General features: G+C 31.3%; 4 protein-coding genes across 4 annotated transcripts; 1 reads left to right on the top strand and 3 right to left on the bottom strand.

The window, feature by feature from the left end:
- Positions 1 to 2,251: 2,251 nt before the first annotated feature.
- Positions 2,252 to 3,065, bottom strand: LOC105158347 (late embryogenesis abundant protein At1g64065). Its single transcript, XM_011075079.3, has one exon. It carries the CDS (start codon positions 2,996 to 2,998, stop codon positions 2,390 to 2,392), a length of 609 nt encoding a protein of 202 aa, XP_011073381.2. The 5' UTR covers positions 2,999 to 3,065; the 3' UTR covers positions 2,252 to 2,389.
- Positions 3,066 to 5,174: 2,109 nt separating this feature from the next.
- On the bottom strand, positions 5,175 to 5,962 carry LOC105159008 (late embryogenesis abundant protein At1g64065-like). The gene has a single exon (XM_011075941.3). It carries the CDS (start codon positions 5,856 to 5,858, stop codon positions 5,310 to 5,312), a length of 549 nt encoding a protein of 182 aa, XP_011074243.2. The 5' UTR covers positions 5,859 to 5,962; the 3' UTR covers positions 5,175 to 5,309.
- Positions 5,963 to 11,361: 5,399 nt separating this feature from the next.
- Positions 11,362 to 12,244, bottom strand: LOC105158998 (late embryogenesis abundant protein At1g64065). Its single transcript, XM_011075932.3, has one exon. It carries the CDS (start codon positions 12,083 to 12,085, stop codon positions 11,537 to 11,539), a length of 549 nt encoding a protein of 182 aa, XP_011074234.2. The 5' UTR covers positions 12,086 to 12,244; the 3' UTR covers positions 11,362 to 11,536.
- A 9,868-nt stretch (positions 12,245 to 22,112) lies between these two features.
- Positions 22,113 to 23,074, top strand: LOC105158987 (protein LURP-one-related 8). The gene is made up of 2 exons (XM_011075922.3): positions 22,113 to 22,427; positions 22,668 to 23,074. The coding sequence occupies exons 1-2, from the start codon at positions 22,155 to 22,157 to the stop codon at positions 23,049 to 23,051; spliced, it is 657 nt and encodes a 218-aa protein (XP_011074224.1). The 5' UTR covers positions 22,113 to 22,154; the 3' UTR covers positions 23,052 to 23,074.
- The last annotated feature ends 887 nt before the right edge of the window (positions 23,075 to 23,961 follow it).

Here is a 23,961-nt window from a genome sequence, read left to right as displayed (position 1 = left end):
TCAACCTTTAAAACACTTTTTCGAGGATAAAAATGCCCTTAGGGGTGTTTATGCAATTATCAAATGATAGAAAGGGTGTCAAAGTAATGTTTATGAATATGAGTAATATGACCCATATATTTTTTTTATTATTTATACCAATTTTTAATTTAAATATAAATTATTATATGAACTTTTTTTTTTATTGAATTTCTATATAAAATTACAGTTTTTATAGACAACTACAAGGTTGTTGGAGAATGTCACAAATTTGGGAGAGCATGAACTCAAAGTTGTTGAAGAATGCTAAGTCCCCCTCAAATTTGGAGCATAGTCCCCAATGGATGGCTAATCCTCCTCAAATTTGAGGAGTAGCTAGAGGGTCCCCCTATTCGAGGGACTGTTGCAGCTGTTTTGTATTCGGGAAATAAGGATGTTGCCTTTTTAATTTTTTAGAGAGGTGGTTAAGGAAATCTCTCCCAACTAGAATCCAAGTCTATTAAAGTTATTGTACTTCTCCTTGAGGGCGCCATGTGTCCCTAAGGGGGCTACTGGTCATTCGATTTTGTCAGAAGTACCTGCTAAGGTCCTTCGTAGCTGCCAACTAGGTTCCCCATGGGTGCCATGTGCAGGACTTTTGAGTTTGGCTGAGGACTTTAAGTCGTTGAGCCTCCTTGTGGGCCTATGACGCCTTCTTAGATTCGAGTTTTCTCGAATTTAGGCTGGTTGGACTCTATTTTTTAGTGATGTCTGCCTGTCCCACTGGGCCTCTCCTGAATTGGGCCCTCTGGGGGTTATTATGGCTGTCTAGACCTTTTTGGACAATATATTTTTATACACATCAATTGGGATAAAGAATACTAATTAATCAGTGTTAGACAATGACCATTAGCCGTTATTTCCACAGGTGACGCAACAAAATATTTTTTCCATATCCAAAATAGTGAAGTTGATTAACCGTGATTAAATCTTAAGTTTTTGTATTTGTTTTATACAACTATGCATGGTAGATAGTATTAATTTATCATAATTTTTAAGCGAAAGTCATTTATAATAATAATCTATTTTTTTGAATAGATATTGTTTTAAATTAAAATAAAATTACTTTAAGAAGCTTTTCTTGCAATCCCAATGGCCGGCTACTTGCATTCACATTGATTATGCAGTTTCATTCTTACAAGCCATGACGAGGTCAGTTGTGTTTGTCTTAATTGGAAAAATATTCTAACCGGGTTTGCAAGGCTTTGAATGCTAACTCTAAACTTTGTTTACTGACTTCTTTTCTGGATTTGTATGCAAATTTAACTTTGAATATTATTGGGTTAAATTGCATTAAACTAAATAGAATACTAATGATAATTTAAAATAGAAAATGGGACTAACCACCGACTTAGCTTAATTAAAAACATTTTTCTTACATCACAATTGAGAAAAACATGTTTTTATTTTATTTGTTTTACAATAAAAATAAATAAATAAATCAGATTCAACTCGTAACATCCCACCACTAACATACATACTATTCTTTTTGTAAAAGCTCTCCATATAATACCCCGACTAAAAAAACCTAACCACAAGAAATGTTTTATTCATTATTTAACTAAGACCGCGTCTGATTTGATGGGCAGATTTAAAAAAAGAATTTTAAATGATTCCATTTAAAAAGACTTTGTTCAACGAAACATAGTTCAAATTTTGAAATCTTTTTAAATTTAGAATTATCCAAATAAATATAAATTTGTTATTAAGAATTTAAAATTCATAATTTCAAATTCTTCAATCCAAATACAACGTAAGGCAATTACTTAATTGCTCAACTTAATTATTATAGCCACATCAACTCGATATAAGTCTGTCACTGTTCGTTCGTAAGATATTTATATAAAGCGATTAACTTTATGCTTTCAAAAAATTCAAACTCGTGAAATTCAAGTAAACGAGCGCTTGCCCGATTGTCGTGGCGGGCAATTCCAATTTCATTATTTTTATGCCAAATTTTCTTTGTAATCTTTGTAGGCTTTGTCTTCACGTCACCTGAATGGGGTCGCCTTGGAATATTTCAGGAGAATAATCAACCATTATGTGCTACCTTTCCAATTTCTAATTATATATAATAGTTCCCTTCCGTTCCAAAATATTACGTCTGTGCGACTTATGAATTTTAAATTATTTATAATAAAATATTATAAATAGCCAATACTATTTTTTTTTATTTAATTTTCGAAATACAAATACTCATTTTTCAAATTCTTTTTAATGCAAAAATAACACATGAACAAAATGTTTTTTACATCAAGAAAATGGCATCACGCGATGCATCTCAAAAACAAACAATGAGGGAAATATAAATATATATGAACACAATATTAAAAATTATTAATAAATTAAGGATAGGATCATGAATATCTCATCACTTGCACCTCAACTCCTGCACAGCATTTGTAGACAAGTTAACAGTCATGCTACAATTCATCTCAGCCGACTTCTTCCTCTTGATCACCTTCATCAACTCCACCTTACCCCTCATGGCCGTGTCGACGCTCAAAGCCAACGCTCCCGAATTTGTACCCGAAACATTAGTCAAATCCGCGATGACATAAATCTTCTTAGTAGACCGTGCCCTGGCCCGTGAGTCAGGGATCACGAACTGCCCGACGACGTTGTCCCCTGCCCTGATGGTAGCTATGCTACCATCGTAGTTGTAACGTCCAAAGTTGGTGTTCTTGATCAAAACACGTGCGGTGAACCTAACGTTCCCGTTCCCATCGTTGGTCACGGCCACGTCCCCTAGCCGGACCTTGGGGCTCTTGACACGCATAACGGTGAGGGCGAAGACGAGGATGATTATGGTTTGGAAGACGGCGAAGGCGGCAATGTAGGCGAAGCATTTCATACGCTTCTTCTTCTTGATTTGCTCGGCGGATTGGTAATTGTTGCCGTATTCTTCATCACTTCTTGGTACTATTGAGGCTGGTGCTAGGGGGTACCCTTGCGCTTGCTGCTGGTACTTTTCTGCCATAAGTCCTCTTTGTTGGGGGAGCTGTAAAGTATTTGAGTGGAGAAATTGAGATATTTGAGGGATGGGAGAGTTGGTGTATATATAGTTTTGATGTGTGAGGGGAAATTGGCTAATGAAGTGAGCTTCGTGGAAAATAGGAGTGATTTGAAAAATGGGGCAAAAGGGGAGAGAATATGTACGTGGAATAACGCGTGTAATTGTTTGAAATTTTGGGCTTCTAGAGGGACATCATTGTTCTTGGTGTTTTACCTCTTCACATTAGGACAAGAAGAGTACGGACACAACGGTCGTTTTATAATATACAATGAATAGAAGCTTCTGTCTAACTAAGTTTGTGTGAAAGCTGATGTGAATTGTGCCCGTGACTCCGTCTTTCCCCCTTTTTTCTATTTTTATTTTTTTAAAAGTTAATTATATTTAAATCTCTTTTAAAAATATAAAATTACAATTTTTCTCTTATAAGTACAAAAATATAAATAAAAAAAATTGATATAATTTTTTTTTGTTGATGTCGTCCAAACTGTTGGATGTTACCCACGAATATACAGTTTTCACATCGAATACTCTGACATCGGTTAAGATAATCGAAACCATAACCATAATTTGATCGAAAGTAATGCGTTCTGATGAATTAAATTAAAAATTGTTGACGGAGTCTCCCAATACGTTGAAAGGGAGAGTATCATAGTTAATTTATTTCATATGAACAAACCCTTGAATTGTTGGGAACTAGGAATATTCAAATAAAAATAAAAAAAAAGGGCTGTTGATAAATGTATAGTAAAAACTCAATACTGACACTAAAATTGTAACAATTATTTGCAAAAATATTTTGGGGTGAATTACAATGGGTTTTTTTGAGATATGATATAATTACAAATACCTTATTTTTGTTTGAAAAATTATTAGTACCTCCTGATCTTAACAGCCGTCTAACAATTAGCCCAATTCGGTAGTCTCCTTTAGGTCTTCATTTATTTTTTGTGGTGAAGTGATCAAAATGTCCTTGTGAATTATGAAATATAATTTTATCTATTTTTCAAATCTTTTGAAACTTTTTTATGGACTAAGTGGATATATTTGTTTTTATAAATTTTTAAAATTTTTCATCCACCCCGTCCGATTTTTTTACTATATTTTTTTTGACAAAGGTTGACAAATTACATAATTTAATCAAACATCAGAAAGTATTTGTAATTTTCAAACAATGAGAAAATATTTATAATTATGTCAAATCTCCGAGAAGCTAGTATAATTTACCCTAAATTTGATTGCCATTTAATTAATCATTACTATATATTTATCACTAATTATTGTCACTACATAAAAATTAATGTCGTTTTAATGTTTTCGATAGTACAATTTTTTACATCACTACAGAAAATTTTATCATTTATTTCTTGCAGTGTTCCGAATAAAAATAGTCTACATAGTTTATGGACAAATAGCTATATATATATATACATATATATATACTTTTATTTCCCCTCAAATTCATATATATACAAACACGTAAATACATATGTATGTTATACACACACAGAGTGTGTGTGTGTGTGTGTGAAAGTCCTTGCCCTGGTCTCTAAGTCAATGCAATATTTCATTTCGAGATTTGTTTGCTTGATAAATAGATTCATTGTAATCAGTCAATTTTAGTTTGATTAAATAAATTTTATTTTATTATAAAAAATTTGAGTAAATTCAACTCCAGTATATTTAATTTTCTTGTATAAAGTTATGTACACATACGAAATTGTATACATATAAAATGTTACATATATAAAGTGCATATATGAATTAAAAATATATACGGAATATATATAATACTATTTAGTAGAAAATATTATCGCATCAACTAACGTTACAAAAAAAATTGAGTTTTCGCTACACTATAAATGACCACCACTTAAAAATCATGGTAAATCAATATTATATTAACCACCGTTAAATAAAATTGAAACAAAAAGTTAAATTTTTACCACGATTAATCAATATTCGATATAATTTGTAGTCATAGGCAAAATATTTATCATGATTTTAGCCATGGCTAACGTTTTGGTGAAACAACGACTAATGGCCGTTGAGAAGTCGTGATTAATTTTTATTTGCCATAAATTTTTTCTTTTAACTATAATAATTAATCGTAAAAAAAAATCATATTTTTTCTGATGCAATATAGCTATCAATATCTAATTATATATAGTAATGATCTGATTTCACAACCAATATATAAAACGAATCAACAAATAATACGAACAATATTGAAACCAATACATCCAAAATCAAAATCAACCAATACGTATGATGATCACTAATTGCACTTCAAATCCTCCACCTGTCGAGTGGCCAAATTGATACTCCAATCACACTTCATTTCTCCAGACTTGTTCCTCTTTATAACCTTCATTAGGTGCACCTTCCCGCTGACCTTCCCTCTGCTGCTCAGCCTCAAAACTCCAGAGTTCATGTCATTTCCCGACAGCCCCTCCGAGCTTACATCCACCGAGATATTAAACTTCTTGGTTTTTCTAGCGCTGGCACGCCCCCGCGGAACGACCATTTCTCCAACTTGTACGCCGTTGTACAAGATGGAAAGCGTGCTGTTCTGGTACTTGAAATGTCCGAAGTTGGTGTTCTTTATGGTGACCTGGGCCAGCAGCCTCATGTTGATGGAAGTGGTGTTGTTGTTGTTGTTGGAGCTGAAGCTTTCGATCGCCATGGCGTTGAATCTGACCTTAGGGCTTCTGACTTTCATGACGGTGAGAGCAAACACCAGAATGATTGCAGTCTGAAAAACGACGAATGCTGCAACGTAGGCTAAGCATTTCTTGTTGTTCCGTTTTCCTTCTCCCTTAGACATGGCTGATGGAAATGCTACCTCGGATCGATGTATATGAAATTTGATGTGAATGTATTGGTGGAGACAGAGATATTGAAGAATGAGTGAGTTTGAGGTGAAGGGCTGTCTGTGTTTGTGTACACATATATAGGGAAAAGATTAAGGTGGTCAGAATTGAAAACGAAGTGGTTACATTTGGAAAGAAGAAAGCGTGTCGGGAGGACTTTTGACAATGGTATAATTAAGAAGGTTCCAATGCGTCGTATATTACTGAGTCGCTTCTATTTCACTTGTCTTGAGGCAACCGCCATAATCAACCCCCTTCTTCACAATTTAAGAATGTCTACCCAATAAATTGAATTAGGGTTAATTACATTTCCTCTTTTAAAATTTAGTATAATTATATGTACGTTTTTTAAATTTGCTTTTATCTAACCAATAAGTCCGTTCATTAATCAAGTTCACCAATTTTGTTGATATTAATACCTGTGAGGAGGTATATTTTCATATTATAAGGGTAGTTTAGACAGAAAAAATACTTGACATACAATAAATCAGTAATAATTCAATCGATGGTAAATAATAATTAATATCATCAAATTTGGTGGATTTTGCTTAACGGGGGACTTATTTGTTAAATGGAAGCAAATTTCAGGTACTAAATGTAATTTCCTAAACTACAAAAAATTTACGTGTAATTACACTAACCACATGAAAGAGGAGTATAATTATCCCTAATAACTATTGGGCTTCTGCTGCAAAATCTAATTACAGTTGAATGTAGTAAAAGACAGCAATTTTCGTTCCTCAACTACTTTATATTTTATGTTTGTATATATATATATATATCAGGTTTTATCGTTCAAAAAATAGTATGAAAACTTTTAACAATCTCTGTTCGTGTTCATATTATAGTCTGAACTTGGAAAAAAATAATTAACCCGACAACTTCCTCAATTTTATGAAGTTATATCACAGATTAATTAGATTGATATTATAATAAAGATATAAGAGAATATAAATGTTATTTCGACACATATTTATTGGAGAAATACCTACTTTTTAATATTTATTTAGATTATGAATGCTTCCTTCTTTATGATATTAATAAGGGATAATATTTTTTATTAGTAATCTTTATTTGGAAATAAATTAATATAAATAAATGATGTAATTCAAGATATTATGCGCTATCTTTTATTCTTTGAGTTTATACAAAATTCTTCTTGTTTCTTTTATGTATTTCCTTGTTATTATGCTCGACTAATTTCTTTAATTCCAATTAAACATATAGTGAATGCTTGACTCCTATATATTATGAGATCTAATTATGTCTTCTACTTTAATTCAGTTACATATTTGTGTTTATGTTCTCGAGGCTCCTGCTATAAATAATTTGATTTTTGAACGAAAAGACCAATTATTTTGTCTAGCCAATTATATTTTTTAAATTTATAATTGTTTGAATAGTCTAATAACTAGTGACAACATAACATAGTTCATTATGTCGTAGTACCGATTATATTGTAGGAAATGCACAATCTATTTTAAATGAATCCTTTTAATTAGTATATATTACATTTTAATATTTAAATTATAACATATGTCCCTTCATTTTCCTCCATTGTTGAGGTTAGTGGTGTTAGTAGATGTTTTTTGCCACAATATTATAGCCACTAACTAGCCATTTATCCCCACTATCTCTTATAACTCATCACATTATTCTCCACATTCACATTAAATTAGTGGATGATTTCTACACCTATATATAAAAGGGGGCATCATCTACTTGTTTTGATCCACACATATGCATATATTTTACGTGCAATTATCCTATAAGAGATAATTATATTAGTTGTAGGAAAGTGTTCTTTTGGTGGAGCTTTGGACTCTACTACTTGTACAAAGTGATCGAGTTAGACTCATACGATATATTCGTATTGTTGTATCCTAGAAGGGACAAGTCAATAGTGATACATTTGGACTAGGTGATAATATTTTGCTGCAGTGTGCTTGCATCTTCTTAAAGTGAGCGAGATATCCGCGCCTCAGCCTGAAAATTTATTTTTTATTTTTCAACTTTAATTGTTATTCTCCAATAACTAAAGGAGATTCTTATGACTATAGTTGAAAAATCAATGGATGTCAATGTGGGAGATCTCAACAAGCCCTTTAGCTTCAATGGTACTCATTTCAAGACATGGAAGGGTAAAGTAATTCTTTACCTAAGCCTTCTCAAGGGGCAAAATGTTTTTTTAGTCACATAAGACTACGGCCGACTCTGTTTTGGTACCATAACTTTGACAGGTGTATTTTTAGTCTCATGAGACCCAAAATCATGCTTTTTTAGTCCCAAAAAGTCATGTGCGTTGCATATAGTTGTTAACTACCATTTAGTTCCACTAGTTTCTATTAACTATTCCTTCAGGAGGGAAAAATGCAAGTGAGGCAGTAAAAATGGAGGAAAAATAGACTGACAATCAATTTTTTTCCCCCGTTTATTCTATTTCTCTATTTCGCTCAGACGGAAACCAAAAATAAAAACAAAAATTAACTGCAATTGAGTCAAAAGTGCCAACTTCATTGATATTTAGAATTATAATTCATACAAAAGTTGTGGCAAAACAAGTATCTTTCTTACTTCACAAAAAGGCAACATATTCATGACAAAAGTCACATCCTACACAAAAACAATTGCCCTGCTTTGTCTACTTTTTTCTCTTCCCCTCATCCTTGGGTTGTTCAGATTGCATTGCAGTGCTCAAGTTTATCAATGTAACATATTTTTTACCATCCTTCATAAGGATTGTTCCACTTGAATAAGGCACATTAGGACTTGTGCATGCTAGAGACTTAGATGCAAAATAAAAATTGCATATGATGCAAAATTACTTGAAAAACGTGTACCTGTTATGGGATTAGATACAAAATCTGGAGGATGACCAAGCACAAGTGGTGGTGCCCTAGTACTCACTCTTGGATGCATAAATGGTGGTGCATGTGTAGGAACACTAGGTGGTTTAGGATTGACATCATGGAAATACATGGTTGATGCCACAGGTTCTTTTAAAAAAATATTATAATCGCATTAGACAATGGAAAATAATACATCAAAACTAAGATAAAAAAATTCCGAAACTGCACATGGTGAGTGATGGCAACAGACTCACTTGATCCACCACCCTTTAACGAATTTTCAAAACTGAATTTTTCACATTTGATCCCCCACCCTTTAACATTAAAAAACAGTGGCTAAGTTATTTAATTTAAAAAGTGCTGCAAATAGTTTCTAAATTTGAAATAGTGGCTACTAAGTTATTAACCTGTACAACTACAGCTTCATCTGCATCATCATTCAAAATTGCTCTTTTCACCGCCTTTCTCTCCTGTAAAAACAGGAGTTTTTCATTCAGATTGAGACAAAAAAATGAGTTTAGTTGTTGTAAAAATTGAATACTTAATAACTTACAGGCATATCATATTTAGTTTGGGTCACATCCTCTGGTTGGCGAAGTGGGGGACACTCTTCATTCATAAGAATTTTCCCTTGTTGGTTCTGAGCATTTTCAGGTTGTGAGGTAATAGGGGGTTGTTCAACCTCATCATCTTGAGGGAATTCTTCAACAAATTCCTTCTATTTTCAACCTGGAGATGCACCTATGTTGCAAATTGTGGTATGTTATATAATACCGCATACTTTATTTTAAAATTTTTTTTACAACACAGCATTCATTGTTTTTCTACATTCTTAAATACCCTCGAAGCTTTATGTCAATCTAGACCACTAAATATTGAAGGATATAGTCAATTGGTGGACAGATTCGAACATGGTTACATATCATCAAGGAAGCCATAATTCATCCCCCACAATAAATTGTATTTTTTAAATTAATACAATTTTAATATTATAATTATTAGAATTTTAATATGTTGTTAAAAATATAATAAATTTATAAAAAAATAAACCAAAAAAATAAATAAATAAAAGGGAGTCATGGTTGAAGTCGTGGATCGCATCCACGACAGCAAGTCGTGGTTGAAGTCATGGATCGCATCCACAACAGCAAGTCGTGGACGCGATCCACGACATGGCCCTTTTTTAAAATATATATATTTTTTTCATGTCGAGTCGCGGATGGACATATTTTTGCTATAATATTTATATAAAATTATATTTCAGACTGTTGATACTTGGGGATGAGACAACTACTTAGTATATTAGCAAATTAACATTAATTAATTTTAATGAACAGTATCAAAATTTCTTTATTATAGTATGACCATGTTCAAATTTCTTCACCTATGGGAATTATAATAATAAAAAGTATTATGGAGTACTGTAATCAAGCTTAATTTATAAGTAATGCCAATTAGATGGAGTATTAAGATAATTGAGTCAAAGAAGAAGCAACTATATATATATATATATATATATATTAATTGTTGCATGGTAGTACATGCTTTAACATGTATACATTCTTTATTGTATTTGTTAAGCAACCAACGTAATTGTTCCTCATTTTGGTTGATGCAGAATTGGTCAACATTCTTTTTTGGTGCAGTTCTTGAAATTTTAAGTGCATATTTTTGGTTTTTAAAAATAAGCCATTTTTCGAGTTTTCTTATTTATTTATTTATTTTTATAATTTTTAATTCACAACATATTAATTAAGTGGCAATGCTGGTCCAATTTACTTGAAAATTTTAATATCGATCAACATAAAATTAGTAGAAATTCTATATTATATCTTCTATCAAGAATTTTTTATCACATATTTTAGTGTCGGCATGCCAACGGGTGATTGATATTTGACCCTTTTTGAGAAATATTATTAGATTAAATGGTAATTTGAAAGTGAGATCCATACTACTATACTAGTCATGCATTGTGTTGTGTAACCAAGATGTGATCGATACACTAGAAAAAAATTATTATTGGCTACAATATTTGTAATTATGGCTAAAAATCATGATAAATGGCTACTATCAACGATGGTTAAATAAAATCAAAATAAAAAAACTAGTTTTTCCACTATGAAAATTTTATTTGCCACGGTCAAAACATTTGCCATGAAAAGTCATGGAAAATGTTTTACCCATCCCTAGCAAAAACCACACTTAACAACCGTTGCGTGGTCATAGTAATAACTATTTGGTACGGCTATTTGTTATTAATCATGGCAATTAACCGTAATTAAGTACAATAATTCTTCTAATGATAGAAAATCTTTCAGCCTACTAATAAAACGAAAGATTCTAACCCATATCGAGTTTGTCTTAATTACTCAATCAATTATATGATAAGTGCAATACACTATTTATGTAATTGATGTACGATATACAAAGAGTGATCAATCATATGGCAAATATATTATATTTGCTCTATGATTGATTTAACTCAATTAAACTTGATTAATTTGAATAAGAATTTTTGAATTGCAGCACTTGCAACTTCTCTTGCATTCAAGCCCTGTGTTGCTTAAATGATATTCTACAGAAATAAAAGGAGTTCTATGCATCAATGTAGACTTACAACGTTGTAATCCAATATAAATTCACGACAAGAGGAATTCCAATACATAGAACGAATCAAAAAATAACATGAACACTGTTGAAACCAATTAATCAAACAGGCAAAATGAACATAAACAATTCTGACAACCTAATTAACCCCAAAAACAACACGATGAAGATCGCGATTAAATGCACTTCAAATCCTCGAACTGTCGGGTGGCCAAATTGATGCTCCAATCACACTTCATTTCTCCAGACTTGTTCCTCTTTATTACCTTAATCAGGTGCACTTTCCCGCTCACCTTCCCTCTGCTGCTCAGCCTCAAAACTCCCGAATTCATGTCATTTCCCACCCTATCCCTCATCCCCGACAGGTCCACCGAGAAGTTAAACTTCTTGGTTTTTCTGGCGCCGGCACGTCCCCGTGGAACGACAGCTTCGCCAACTTTTATGCCGTTGTACAAGAAGGAAAGCGTGCTGTTTTCGTACTTGAAATCTCCGAAGTTGTTGTTCTTTATGGTAACCTGGGCCAGCATACTCATGTTGAACGAAGTGGAGTTGTTGGTGGTGGAGCTGAAGCTCTCCAACTCCATGGCGTTGATTCTAACCTTAGGGCTTCTGACTTTCATAACTATGAGGACAAACAGCAGAATGATTGCAGTTTGAAAAACGACGAACGCTGCGACGTAGGCTAAGCATTTCTTGCTGCTCCGTCTTCCTTCACCCGTAGACATGGCTGCACTGCTACCTCGGATCGGTGTCTGAGTATATGTGTATGCGTTGGTGGTGAAAGAGACGAAGAATGAGTGATCAATTTGAGGTGACGATGGTTGTCTAAGTGCTGTGTGTATATATATAAAGAGAAAAATGGAGTTTTTCAGACAAAAGACACAAAAATTCAAAAAATTCTCGTCGTACATTTATAATATGATTAGTCTTTTTTTTTAAATTATATATCAATCATACCTCTCAAGTATATTGTACTATCACATGTTGATTCAAATCCAATTAAACTCAGTCTGAATTCAAATTTTTCGAACAAGTGGTAAGAGTAGAGAGATTGAGTGTAAAATATTGAGGTAGGTATAATTAAGAAGGTTCTTCAACTCCAATATTGTTTGACTTGGGTCCACCACTTCCAGGCAACATCCTCACAAGTTTAAAAAATGTGTGTAATGAACTGGATCAGTACAATCGTTTCACGTTCTTCTCGAAGATCTTATTTTTTATGTAGAAGATCCCAGATATTATTTCGAGGTTGCCACTTTTTTTGTAATAAAAGATTCAACTTGCATTTTATATATAATTAATGAGAAAAATTGTAATTCAGAGGGTAGTATTTTTATTTTACATGAATCGATTAGGTCATGTACAAATTGTATGCCACTTAATTAGACCATCTACGAGTTACCTATAATTTTCTGTTTAAATTGATCGAAAAATAATTAATATTATCAAAATTTTAAAGTTATGTACAAATTAAATTGTCAATTCGTGCAAAATTAAGAATATTACTTTTAAGTACTTACTGGACTAAAATTGCACGTGTTGGTGATAGGTAATGATGTAGCAAGAAATTAGTAAGAACAAATGGTTTAACTACTCTCTTCTTGATTTATTATAGCTAGAGAGAGCTATATACCCTCTTACATCGAATCTGACTCGAATATTGAAGAGTTACTTATAGAGAATATTTCAACACTTCTAATGATTGTTCATATTGTATGCTAACACTATAAAAAAAAAATACAATACTTAATCATAGTTAATTATTATAGTTAAAAATAAATAGCCATAACAAATAGTAATTGATCGCGGCCATGCAACGATTGTTGGCCGTGGTATCTGCGAGGGTGGCTAAAACATTTACCATGACAAATATTTTTACCTTTTACCATAGCTCTTAGCCATGGCAAATAACTTTTTTTTGATAAAAAATCTATGTTTATTCATCAATTTTATTTAATCAGGGTCAATATAAATTATTTACCATGATTTTTTAGCCCATAGCTATTAAAATTATAGCCAATAATCATTTTCTTCTAATGTAATTTTACTACAAAAAACATAAATAGTTATATATTATAAATGATTGAGCTTTAAAAATCATAATAAATCAATACTCTCATCACAATCAAACAAAGTCAATGTAATGCACAACAACTAATAGTTTTTACCATAATTTTTAGGGTAAAATACACTTTCCCCCTTAAACTATTCGTCATGTATCATTTACCCCCCTAAACTAACAAATATAACACTTACCCCCTTTATTGGATAAAAATGTCACTCATGCCTTGAACAGTTGTAATATTTTCAATATATTTTAGTATTTTGTACATTAAATCATCATCAAATTATGTTTTAATTATTTTTTTAATAAGTGATAAAATTATCTTAAAAGTGGTGTATAAATTAATATATATAGATATATAGTATATATACAATAAATATAGTATAACTAATAACTTATATATGCTTCTTAAAAGAATTTGACAAATATATATAAAAGTACACTTAACCAAAAGTTAAACATTTTTACAAGAAAAATGAATAAATATATTTTATCATAGTTTTTAAAGAAAATATGTTAAAAACCGATATTTAATATTCAGTTTTATCTAAAAGAATAGGTTGTTAATAACTTAATCTTATTACCAAATTAATAGAATTTTGTTCATGATTTTTTTTTTTTGTATTTATTGTACTCATAATGTAATTAACATTGAGTCCGTAAAAAAAAAATCGAACTATTTAACTTACTAATTATATTTTACTTTATTATAAATAAAAGATATTTTTTTCATTTAAGAAAATTTTAATTAAACTTAACTGTAAAGTTACTAAAAAAATTATTTGAACTAAATATATATATATATATACAATATTAGGATAATACTGTCTAAAAATTGGACTGTGGGGATAAATATTAGATTTGTTAATTTAGGAGGGTAATTGTTACATGACGAATAATTCACGGGGTAAAGTGTATTTTACCCTAATTTGTAACTATGACTAATATTTTAAGTTTATTTACACAACAACAACTAATAATTTAATTAATTAATATTTATTATAATTTTTTACTTTTAATTATAATAATTAACTACGACAGCAAGTCAGGTATCTTCTAGCTAGTGCATTAAGCATGAGTTGACTTCATAGCTCCATCACAGTTTTGGAGTTACATCACATATAGAATATTAAATAGGCATGTGAACGTAATTTCTCAAATAATTGATAAGACTTGGACATGATGATATATATTTTCAAGAATTTACTCTTTGCATATCAACCTCCCTTCATATAAATATATATATATATGTATATTATATTTTTTTCTTATAAGTATAAATTTATATACAAAAATATTAAATAAAAGGTAAAAATAAAAATTTATATAACGATTTTTTGCTAATGTCAGTATTTTTTCATCCTAACCTGATATCGAAGGGGTTAGGTATATAAACAGAAAACTTTCAGAAAGAGTGTAAATAAAATTTCAAAACTTTTTTTGAAAAATTTAATTACGCATTTTTAAAGAGGATATTAGTATAATTAATTTTTAATAACAACAATTAGTATATGTGTAGCGGTGAGGGGACAAAATGCGTTTTTTAGTCCTATAAAATAAGGGCAAAATTTGTTTTGGTACCACAATTATGGCATGTATTGCTAGTCCCATAAAATTTATAATCACGTATTTTTAGTCCCAAAAAGTCATATGCATTGGAGTTTGGGACTAAAAAGTCCCAAAATTATATTTTGGTTTTGAGACTAAAAAGACATTATTTAAGATTAAAAAATCTCAAAATCGTATTTTTTTTAAACTAAAAAGACGTGATTTTAAATTTTGTGGGATTAAAATAATATTTTAATTAATGGTAAAGTAGGTTCACTTCTAGAAGGCCTAACGATCAATATGGTGAGAAAAAGTCGACATTTTTGACGCGTTGTGTGTAGACTATACCTTCAGTTCTTTCCTAAATATATATATATATATATAGAGAGAGAGAGAGAGAGAGTTGAAATCAAAATTGTGGAAAAATGAAAATGAGACAGCCATTTCGGACTTGGGAATGCCATCTATTACATCTCATCATGCACATTAATCAATTAATTAATTAATTAATTATGTTAATTTCTATTATATGGCACGACAACGTTTTTGATTTCTTCACCTAGAGAATAATTGTAATGATATGTATTATGGAGTTCGATAATCGAGTTCAATTTTAAATTAATTATTGCCAATTGGATGGATATGATCAGTCAAATAATTGTAGCAATCGAGAAGAATGTGTTGTGTGCGTGCTATTAAGATATGTAAAGTCTTCGCTTCATTACACCTATATTAATTCTTCCCATACAATATAGGGATAATTACTCGGCCCTCTCATCAGGTTTGATGTAATTATACGTATAGATTTTTTGTAGTTCGAAAAATTAAATTTAATATTTCTGTCTTTTATTTCCGTCCAACAAATATATTCATCCGTTAGTCAAAATTCACTTAATTTACTAATATTAGCTAAAATAATTAAACAATTAAAAATACATATTTACCCTGATTAATTGACTTATTGCAGGTTAAATAATTTTTTTCTGATAAACTATCCTTGTACATCTTCACACGCACTAATGCATGTGATCAGGAGGTACTTCTTTAACCTTATAAGAGTAGTTTAATCCAAAAAAAAAAAATCTTTGACTTACGATAAGCCACTAGTCGACAATCAATTTCAAGTAAACATGAATTTTTATTTACTTTTTCTAAGTGAACTTAGCCAATTCCGTATATTTTTACTAATTGAAAAATCTATTTATTGCATAAAAACAAACATCAGGAACATTATGTGTTACCTCCAAATCATAGGTGATTACGTGTAATTACACAAAAATTTAAAAAACGAAGTGAAATTATCCCTATAATCATGGTTTATATAATTAATAAGGAATGTCTTTGCAGAGTTTTTATTATTATTATTATTATTATTATTATTATTATTATTATTATTATTATTTAAATTTAGAAACAATGGTCAGAAGATTTTATCAAAGATCCTCTACATTTATAAAAAGAATGGGAAAAATATACATCTTGGCTACATTATTTGTTCATTATTATGTTCTAATTTGTCAACTATGAAGAAATCAATTGGGAAATTCTTGTTCCCGACATGCATCTTTACGAGGAATTAATCATAGTAATACGTACTACCTTTTTATATAGAGATTAATAATTCAGACAATAATGAATTAGTTTATTCTGTTCTTGATTTAACTACATCTTAAATAGGTTATTTTTTTAAAAACTTTTCATAATATACTTTTTGTCCGTTTAATTAATTCAATTACTTTATAACTTGATCCTGATGCATTTTGAACTTAATATGTATGGATTCATCGTAATTATTGAATTATTTTAGCATTTGTAGCTCAGAAAATTGAACCGTGGGAGAAAATTTATAAATAGTTGCTCTCGATACTGCATGCAGATATATTTTGGCAACCTCTAGCATCTTTTACTACCTTCATTTATTTTTTTCTTACAACCTGCCTGATTTAAGGATCGAAGGGCTATAACCAGGATCTTTCTGATATGGTTATAGTCTAATTTGTAGGGTTACAGCTGCGAGAATCGAGTCATATTTTGCTTATTGAGGTTAATTTTCATCTGACGGTGTTCACTTTAAAACCCGATTTTGATACAACATCATCATATGAAATCCGTAGTATCATTAGGTCGACTCTCAATAACTTGTAGGGTACCAGTAAAATTATCAGAAAATCTCTTTCTTAGTGATTTTTCAGACGTTTCTCGTTAAAAACAATTTTAGACGATAGAGTGCAAGAATAGTTATTATTTTGGCAACATACGTAAAAATAGAGAATTGGGAAGAGTATTATTTTAGTATGCTAAATATGTTAAAATTTAATTTTAATTCGATAACTATATCTATTTATATTTAGGTCCAGTAACTTATGAAATTGCTTACTTTTAGTCATGGCAGATTTTCGGACAATTTTACCCCTATGCAACTTTTGAAATGCAGTTTTAGTTCATATGCACTTATAGGGGTAAAATTGTCCGAAAATTTGCCAGATGCTAAAAGTAAGCAATTTCGTAAGTTACTGGACCTAAATATAAATAGATATAGTTATCGAATTAAAATTAAAGTTAAACATATTTAGCGGACTAAAATAATACTCTTCCCTTGAGAATTTCATAAAAGAAACAATTGGTTTTCTTACTCTCCGACAACTGTAACTTTAGAATAAATAGTTTTTTAGTACTTTTTCCTCATTTTAATATTGTATATATTACATTTACAACCCTAATAAATATCAAATATTAGCAACAATGTTGAGGAACAAAAGGCTTCCGTCTTTATTCATATGGAGGTTGGGTCAAACCAAGCCCAAATGGCCCACTATTGCAATTAAGAAAAGCTCAAATGGCCCACTATTACTATTTAGAAAAACTCAAATGGCCCAGTATTGCTATTAAGAAAAGCCCAAAATCTTAATTGTGCACTAAAATCTGCCCAATGGCCTAATCATTATGAGGAAAAGCCCATAATAGATAAAACTTGGGAATGGTACCAAGTAGTGCAGGATCTAACTTGCAAAACTAGTTTAGATTTTCCATTTTCTATAAATCAATATATTTCTTTTTAAAATTAAAATTATTATTTATAAATACATAATAAATTATTTTGTTAAAAATATATTAAATAAAAACTTAATAATTTTAACTAAATTAAATATAGGGATAATTAACACTCCCCTCCCCTAAAGTCTGGTGTAATTATACGTAGAATCCTGTGGTTTGAAAAATTACATTACTATTCTTGAGGTTTGTTTCGATCTAACAAATAAGTCTTTTCGTTAGTCAAAATTCATTAAATTTGTTGATATGAACAAGTAAAACTTAATGAAAATTGATATTTACCCTTCATTGACTGATTACTGACTTGTTGCAGGTCAAATAATTTTTTCCAAATTAAACTGTCCTTGTAATGGTGAAGATACACCTCCTCATATACATTAACACATGAAGACGTATGAGGGTAATTTGGCCAAAAGATTTATTTGATTTGCAATACGTCAGTATTAAGTCAATCAGTGGTTAATAGAGATTTTTTTCTAATTTCTTTTGTTAATATTAGCAAATTTTATGAATTTTGATTAATAAAGGGACTTATTTATTAGACAAAAGCAGACGTCATGAGTGTTAAATGTAATTTTTCAAACCACAGAAATTTATGTATAACTACACCAAACCCGCATAAGAAAGGAGTGTAATTATCCCTTAAATATATCTATAAATATTATGCCAAACAATAAACGATTATTATATACAAGACAGAGACACCCACCCAAACCCAAACCCAAACCCAAACCCGACCACGCTAATGAAACCTTCAAATCCATACCCGATTATTTAACTTGAATGAAAATTGAAGACAAGTTCGAAGGCGTCACTCTCTATCCACCTCATTTGTCATCCCTAATACAGCCATTGTGTCACCAAGAAGGTGGGCAAGAATTGCAAGAACATTACATCCACATCCAAAGGCAGAAACAGAAGCACGTGGTTGTGTTGATGGATGCTGTTGTCTTTCTTTCTTGTCCTAAATGGGGTAAGGGAAATAAAGCTAACTAAATATGGATAACCTACTTTAATTATACCCTTACATGCCCATATCCCTCCAACATTTGCACAAACCCTTAGCCTTTCAGCATTCTAATTTGTCTTCTTTTTAGAGTCTTGATTTGACACTACTTACCATATCACAAGATGATGTATGAATAGGATATATCATTTCATCTTTGGTATCCTAATTGCCTTTTTTTGGTATTTTATGTTTTCGATTCGTCGGTTTTGATATTCAATATTTTTATTTTTCATCGCTGTTAGTACTCATCATTGGATCGATCGTAAAATTTAACTGTCAATCCCGATTTGAAAATAAAAAGAGACGGAATTTCCTCAATAAAAATGCATGTTCGACTGCCTTAGTGTTCACTATACAAGAGAGAATTGAAAGAAGGAAACTGGGGGCAAACTTAGCGAAAAACGAGATGAATGAAGAGAAATCAATCTTCATCTTTCTCAAATTCGAGCATCGGTTCGTGTAGTGAGAATATTTAAGTGGAGAAAATGTATTGTGTGTGCAATCGAACTACCATTGAATACTTCTTGGAGCATAATAAATTCAGAGGAGAAGGTTCTAGATATATTTATGATGATAAATAGAAATGTTAGGTATCAAAATCGACGAGTTGGGAACATGGGATACCAAAATTGAATTAATAGCATAGTTAGGGTATCAAAAGTGAAATTACCCCCAGTAGGAATTATATAGGAAAAAGAAAAGGTAAACTACAATAAGCTACTCTAAGGTTTAACATAATTACGAATAATTTCTTATTGTTTAGAATATTACAAATACCTTTGGTGTTTGACGAGATTATATAATTTTTGGATGGAGGTTGAAACCGTCAATTTTATCCTTACTTTATCTTTTCTTCTTTAAAAAAAAATATAAACAAATTGGTCTAGGATGTAAAATAGCCCGTCCACTTAATTCATAAATTTTTTTGCATAAAATCATTAAAAACAAGGGCATTTTGGTTAGTTGACCATAAAAAATGAATGAAAACTAATGAATTGACTTAATTATTAGACGACGTTAAAATTATAATAAAATTAATAATTTTTTATATAATAAAAATATTTATAATTATATCAAAACTTAAAGAAACCCGTTGCAATTTAACCAAAAAGAAAAGATTTTTTGCCTTTTCTTTTTATTTTTTTTAATTCTTACCCGAAATTATGTGTGTGCAACATGTTCCACGTCGCCATTATACTATTAAAAGCAAAATTTGCTTTTGTGGCTTCCAAGTCCAACTGCCCATCTGCTACTGCTGCGTGTAACAATTTGACTGCAAGCCTCCATTTTCTTTTTTCTTTTTTCTTTTTTTTTTTTTGGCTTGTTGTGGTCCAAATTTGACCATGCATGAGACTGTTTATTGCATCATACGTGTTATTCTTAGACTTTCCAGAAACTCTAATTTCCATTAGGTTCAATAAAATCGAAATAATCATATAATTAATTGGCTTCAATATATTTTTTATAATATAATTTTGACGCTCTGACATTTTATCTTTTTAGAATTGTAAAATAGTTCTATAATCGATGTCAAATTTTATAAATATTATCGGAATAAATTATCGTTATAATGAAAAATATGGGTAACCTGTAGTCGGCACATACAGATCATGTAGATTATTCCATATTTTTGTGCAGATTTTCTAACCTTGTAATATAGAAAAGTCTCTCCCTATATATAGATTGCGATTAATTCACATTAACTCAAATGTTGATTTTTATTTCTCGAAACTATAGCCAAATAATTGTCCCATTATGCTACTATACAAAAGGTTCATAATCAAATTAAGTCTGATCGAACCAAACTAATCACTAAACAACTGTGATACACTTGTCACCAACCACGCGACAAGTATATTATATATATTATATAATTAGCTCAAATTCAACCAAACTCGATCTGAATTAAAATATCTGGTACTACTTTGTCCTATTTTCCTATCATTTTCCTTTGTCCCAGTCAACATATACAAAAGCAGATGTTCTCCTCTTCACTAGGCTAATGAATTTTTGACTTGAATAAACAAATAGTGAGATTATTTTCTTGGACTTCACCTCAACTTCTTGTCCTGTCAAGATTTGGTTTCATTTTTTGTCTGAATGCTATATTAACACGTGGCACTTTCTCCCAGAGTTTGCACCTGTATTTACTTAATTAATGATGATTTGATTGATAATTAATCTCCATAATCTCTGATTAATCTTACACACTCAGACAGAGATGGCCTCTACTTTAATTTTATGCATGCAATTTAGGTATGGTTTCCAAATCTTTGACAATTAGTTATGATCAATGGGCACATGTTTTCTTGTACTACTATGGCCCATCCTTAATTGCTGAAATTATTGCCTTATACTATGTTTAACGTTGGACTGATTTACCTCACACACGCCAGGTCAGTACAAACTACCAAATGGATTATAAGTTGTTTTTACGAAAAATAATATTTTTTGTCCCGTAATTTAGGGTTTTTTCACTTTTGGTCAAATTGGTTATGGTATTTCTCACTTTTAATCCCATAATTTTTAGAAAGTAGAATTTTTGTCCCATGACATTATTTCGTTTGATATTTTAACAGAAAATGGTACGTGGGTGTTAGGACCTGTACGCTTTTAGTCCAATTGATTACGAGATTCTCACTTTTAGCCTCATAACTTGCAAAAAGTAATACTTTTTTGGTCCCGAACACTTAACGGCACATGGCATTTTTCATTAATTATCTAACGAAAAAATGTCATGGGACTAAAAGTGATACTTTTGGGAAAAAAAAACTACAGGACCAAAAGTGAGAATCATGTAAACAGCCAGACCAAATGCGTAATGATCCTAAATTACAGGACCAAAAACACTATTTCGCTATTGATTTTTACGTAATTATGTTTAACAATTGAGTGGTTTACCTCAAGCCAGATCAGTTTATAAAAGAGAGATTTTTTTACTGTAATAAACGGATTATATCATGCTATGTCTGCATAATATCTCCTCTTACAGTTAGGTAGGAAAAGTTCAAAACAAACGTTGTAAGATAACGGAAACAGATAGGTCCACATCCTTTGGTTATAAATATGTAAAATAAGAGCTAGATCTAATGTTACTTGATCAAAGGGTAGTCATAGCAAAATGCTTCTCTTCTTGAAATCTACATCAAGAACAGTCCACCATTGTCATGAGGAAGAAGGAGTTCAGTACAACAAGTACAGTAGGGGTGATGAAGAAGCATGTGTTTCCCTCACAGTTTGGACAAAATCACTAGTTTTCAGCTGTAAGGGCTTCACTGTGATTGGCCCTGATGGCAGCTTAGTCTATAGAGTAGATAATTACACCGGCCGCCCCGATCAAACCCTGCTCATGGATGGCTCAGGAAATCCCATTTTCACTATCTGTCGTCGCAAGGTATGTATAGAAAGAGAGACAGAGAGAGAGGAACACCTTAAGACATAGATGTTAGGGTCTTGTTTCATTTGGAATCTCAGCATTGTAAGAAAACAGGGTATAAAAGATGAAAAATTAGAGACGTAGTTTCTGATTTTGACAAAAAAGAGACGGATTTAGAGACAGAAAGTAATTTTCTCATAATTATGCTCATTTCTTACAATTTATAACTTTGATTTGGTTTTTGGTTGTGATAAGCAGAAGCTGGGGCTAGTAGACAACCACTGGCAAGTCTATGAAGGAGAAATGGGCAACAACAACATCAACTCATCATCAAAGAAACCTATGTTTTGTGTGAGGAAGAACACAAGCATCATGAGAAGAAAACCTAGTGTTCTTGCATATGTTTCTGGTGGGATGTTGTCCGAAAGGGGACACACCTACACGATAGAAGGGTCGTACGTGCATCGATCGTGCAAGATTTTGGACACGACGAAAAGGGTTGTGGCTGAGATCAAGAAGAAAGAGGCCTTACCAGGAGGCGTGTCTTTTGGACTAGAAGTGTTTGATTTAATAGTTAAGCCTGGAATTGAATCAAGATTTGCCATGGCTATTGTAATATTACTGGATCGGATGTTTTCCTGAATCTTCATCTCCATTCCTTTTAATCTCTGGTTGTTTATTTTGTGCCGGTAGATTTTCGCTTTGATCTTCTCATCATAATGTGTTTAAAGAGTTAAATAGAGTAAATTGATGAACATATGAACAGGCTAATGAGAAATTTCAACTCAACGCCTAGCTAGTTCAGAATAAACAGTGGTACTTCATTGTTTACTACATTAACATTTCGGATGAGTTACATTAACACCTCCTGAGATTAGACTAAAATACACAACTACTCCCTATCTTTTACAAAATTACAGTTACACCTCCTGAAATATAATCTTTTTAAGGGTGCTTGTTCAAGCTTTGTCTTTAAATAGGGATGTAGCTGCAATTACAACTATAACATCATGGGGTGTATTTTATAGTAATTTGCAAAAGACATGAAGTATTTGTATACTTTTAGCCTAATCTTGGGGATTGTCAATGTGTTTATCCTAACACATAGTAAATACTTCAAATTATTTCATCAACATCATTCATCCACCAACCCTATTTTAATTTTATCAAAGTCGAGCATTTTTATTCGAAAAATTTTGTAATTTTGTATATTACAAGTTAAAAAGGTAGCACAACTCGAAAAGAGAAAAAAAAAATCACTAATTTAAAGCATTGATGAAAGATAAAACTATTTCATGTGTTTTTACATGTATAGAAGGGTAAGGATGAATGTGTCACTTCGCCATGAACAGGTGGGGTTGTAACACAATCATTTTCGTCACGAGTCTGCAAAGAGTCTCCGTTTTGCTGGCGAGATTGTTGGGATATTGAACATTGCAGCAGCAGGTATAAAGCAGGAGCTGGAAACATAAGTTGAAGTGCAGCCAATGTACTATAGACTCTTTAGCAAAAACGTTTTTGTATTTTAGATCGAGTTGCTGCTGCCCTTCAA

Source organism: Sesamum indicum, linkage group LG1 (genome assembly GCF_026168435.1).
Source record: "Sesamum indicum cultivar Baizhima isolate 11 linkage group LG1, ASM2616843v1, whole genome shotgun sequence".
Taxonomy (NCBI): Eukaryota; Viridiplantae; Streptophyta; class Magnoliopsida; order Lamiales; family Pedaliaceae; genus Sesamum; species Sesamum indicum.
This window is presented reverse-complemented; position numbering and strand designations above follow the sequence as displayed.

What these genes read in the sequence shown, in the direction of transcription:
- LOC105158347 (XM_011075079.3), bottom strand. Translation starts at nt 2,998, where the DNA reads ATGGCAGAAAAGTACCAGCAGCAAGCGCAAGGGTACCCCCTAGCACCA.
- LOC105158987 (XM_011075922.3), top strand. Translation starts at nt 22,155, where the DNA reads ATGCTTCTCTTCTTGAAATCTACATCAAGAACAGTCCACCATTGTCAT. An exon ending in TCACTATCTGTCGTCGCAAG is followed by an intron (nt 22,428 to 22,667) that starts GTATGTATAGAA and finishes TGTGATAAGCAG; the next exon opens with AAGCTGGGGCTAGTAGACAA.
- LOC105159008 (XM_011075941.3), bottom strand. Translation starts at nt 5,858, where the DNA reads ATGTCTAAGGGAGAAGGAAAACGGAACAACAAGAAATGCTTAGCCTAC.
- LOC105158998 (XM_011075932.3), bottom strand. Translation starts at nt 12,085, where the DNA reads ATGTCTACGGGTGAAGGAAGACGGAGCAGCAAGAAATGCTTAGCCTAC.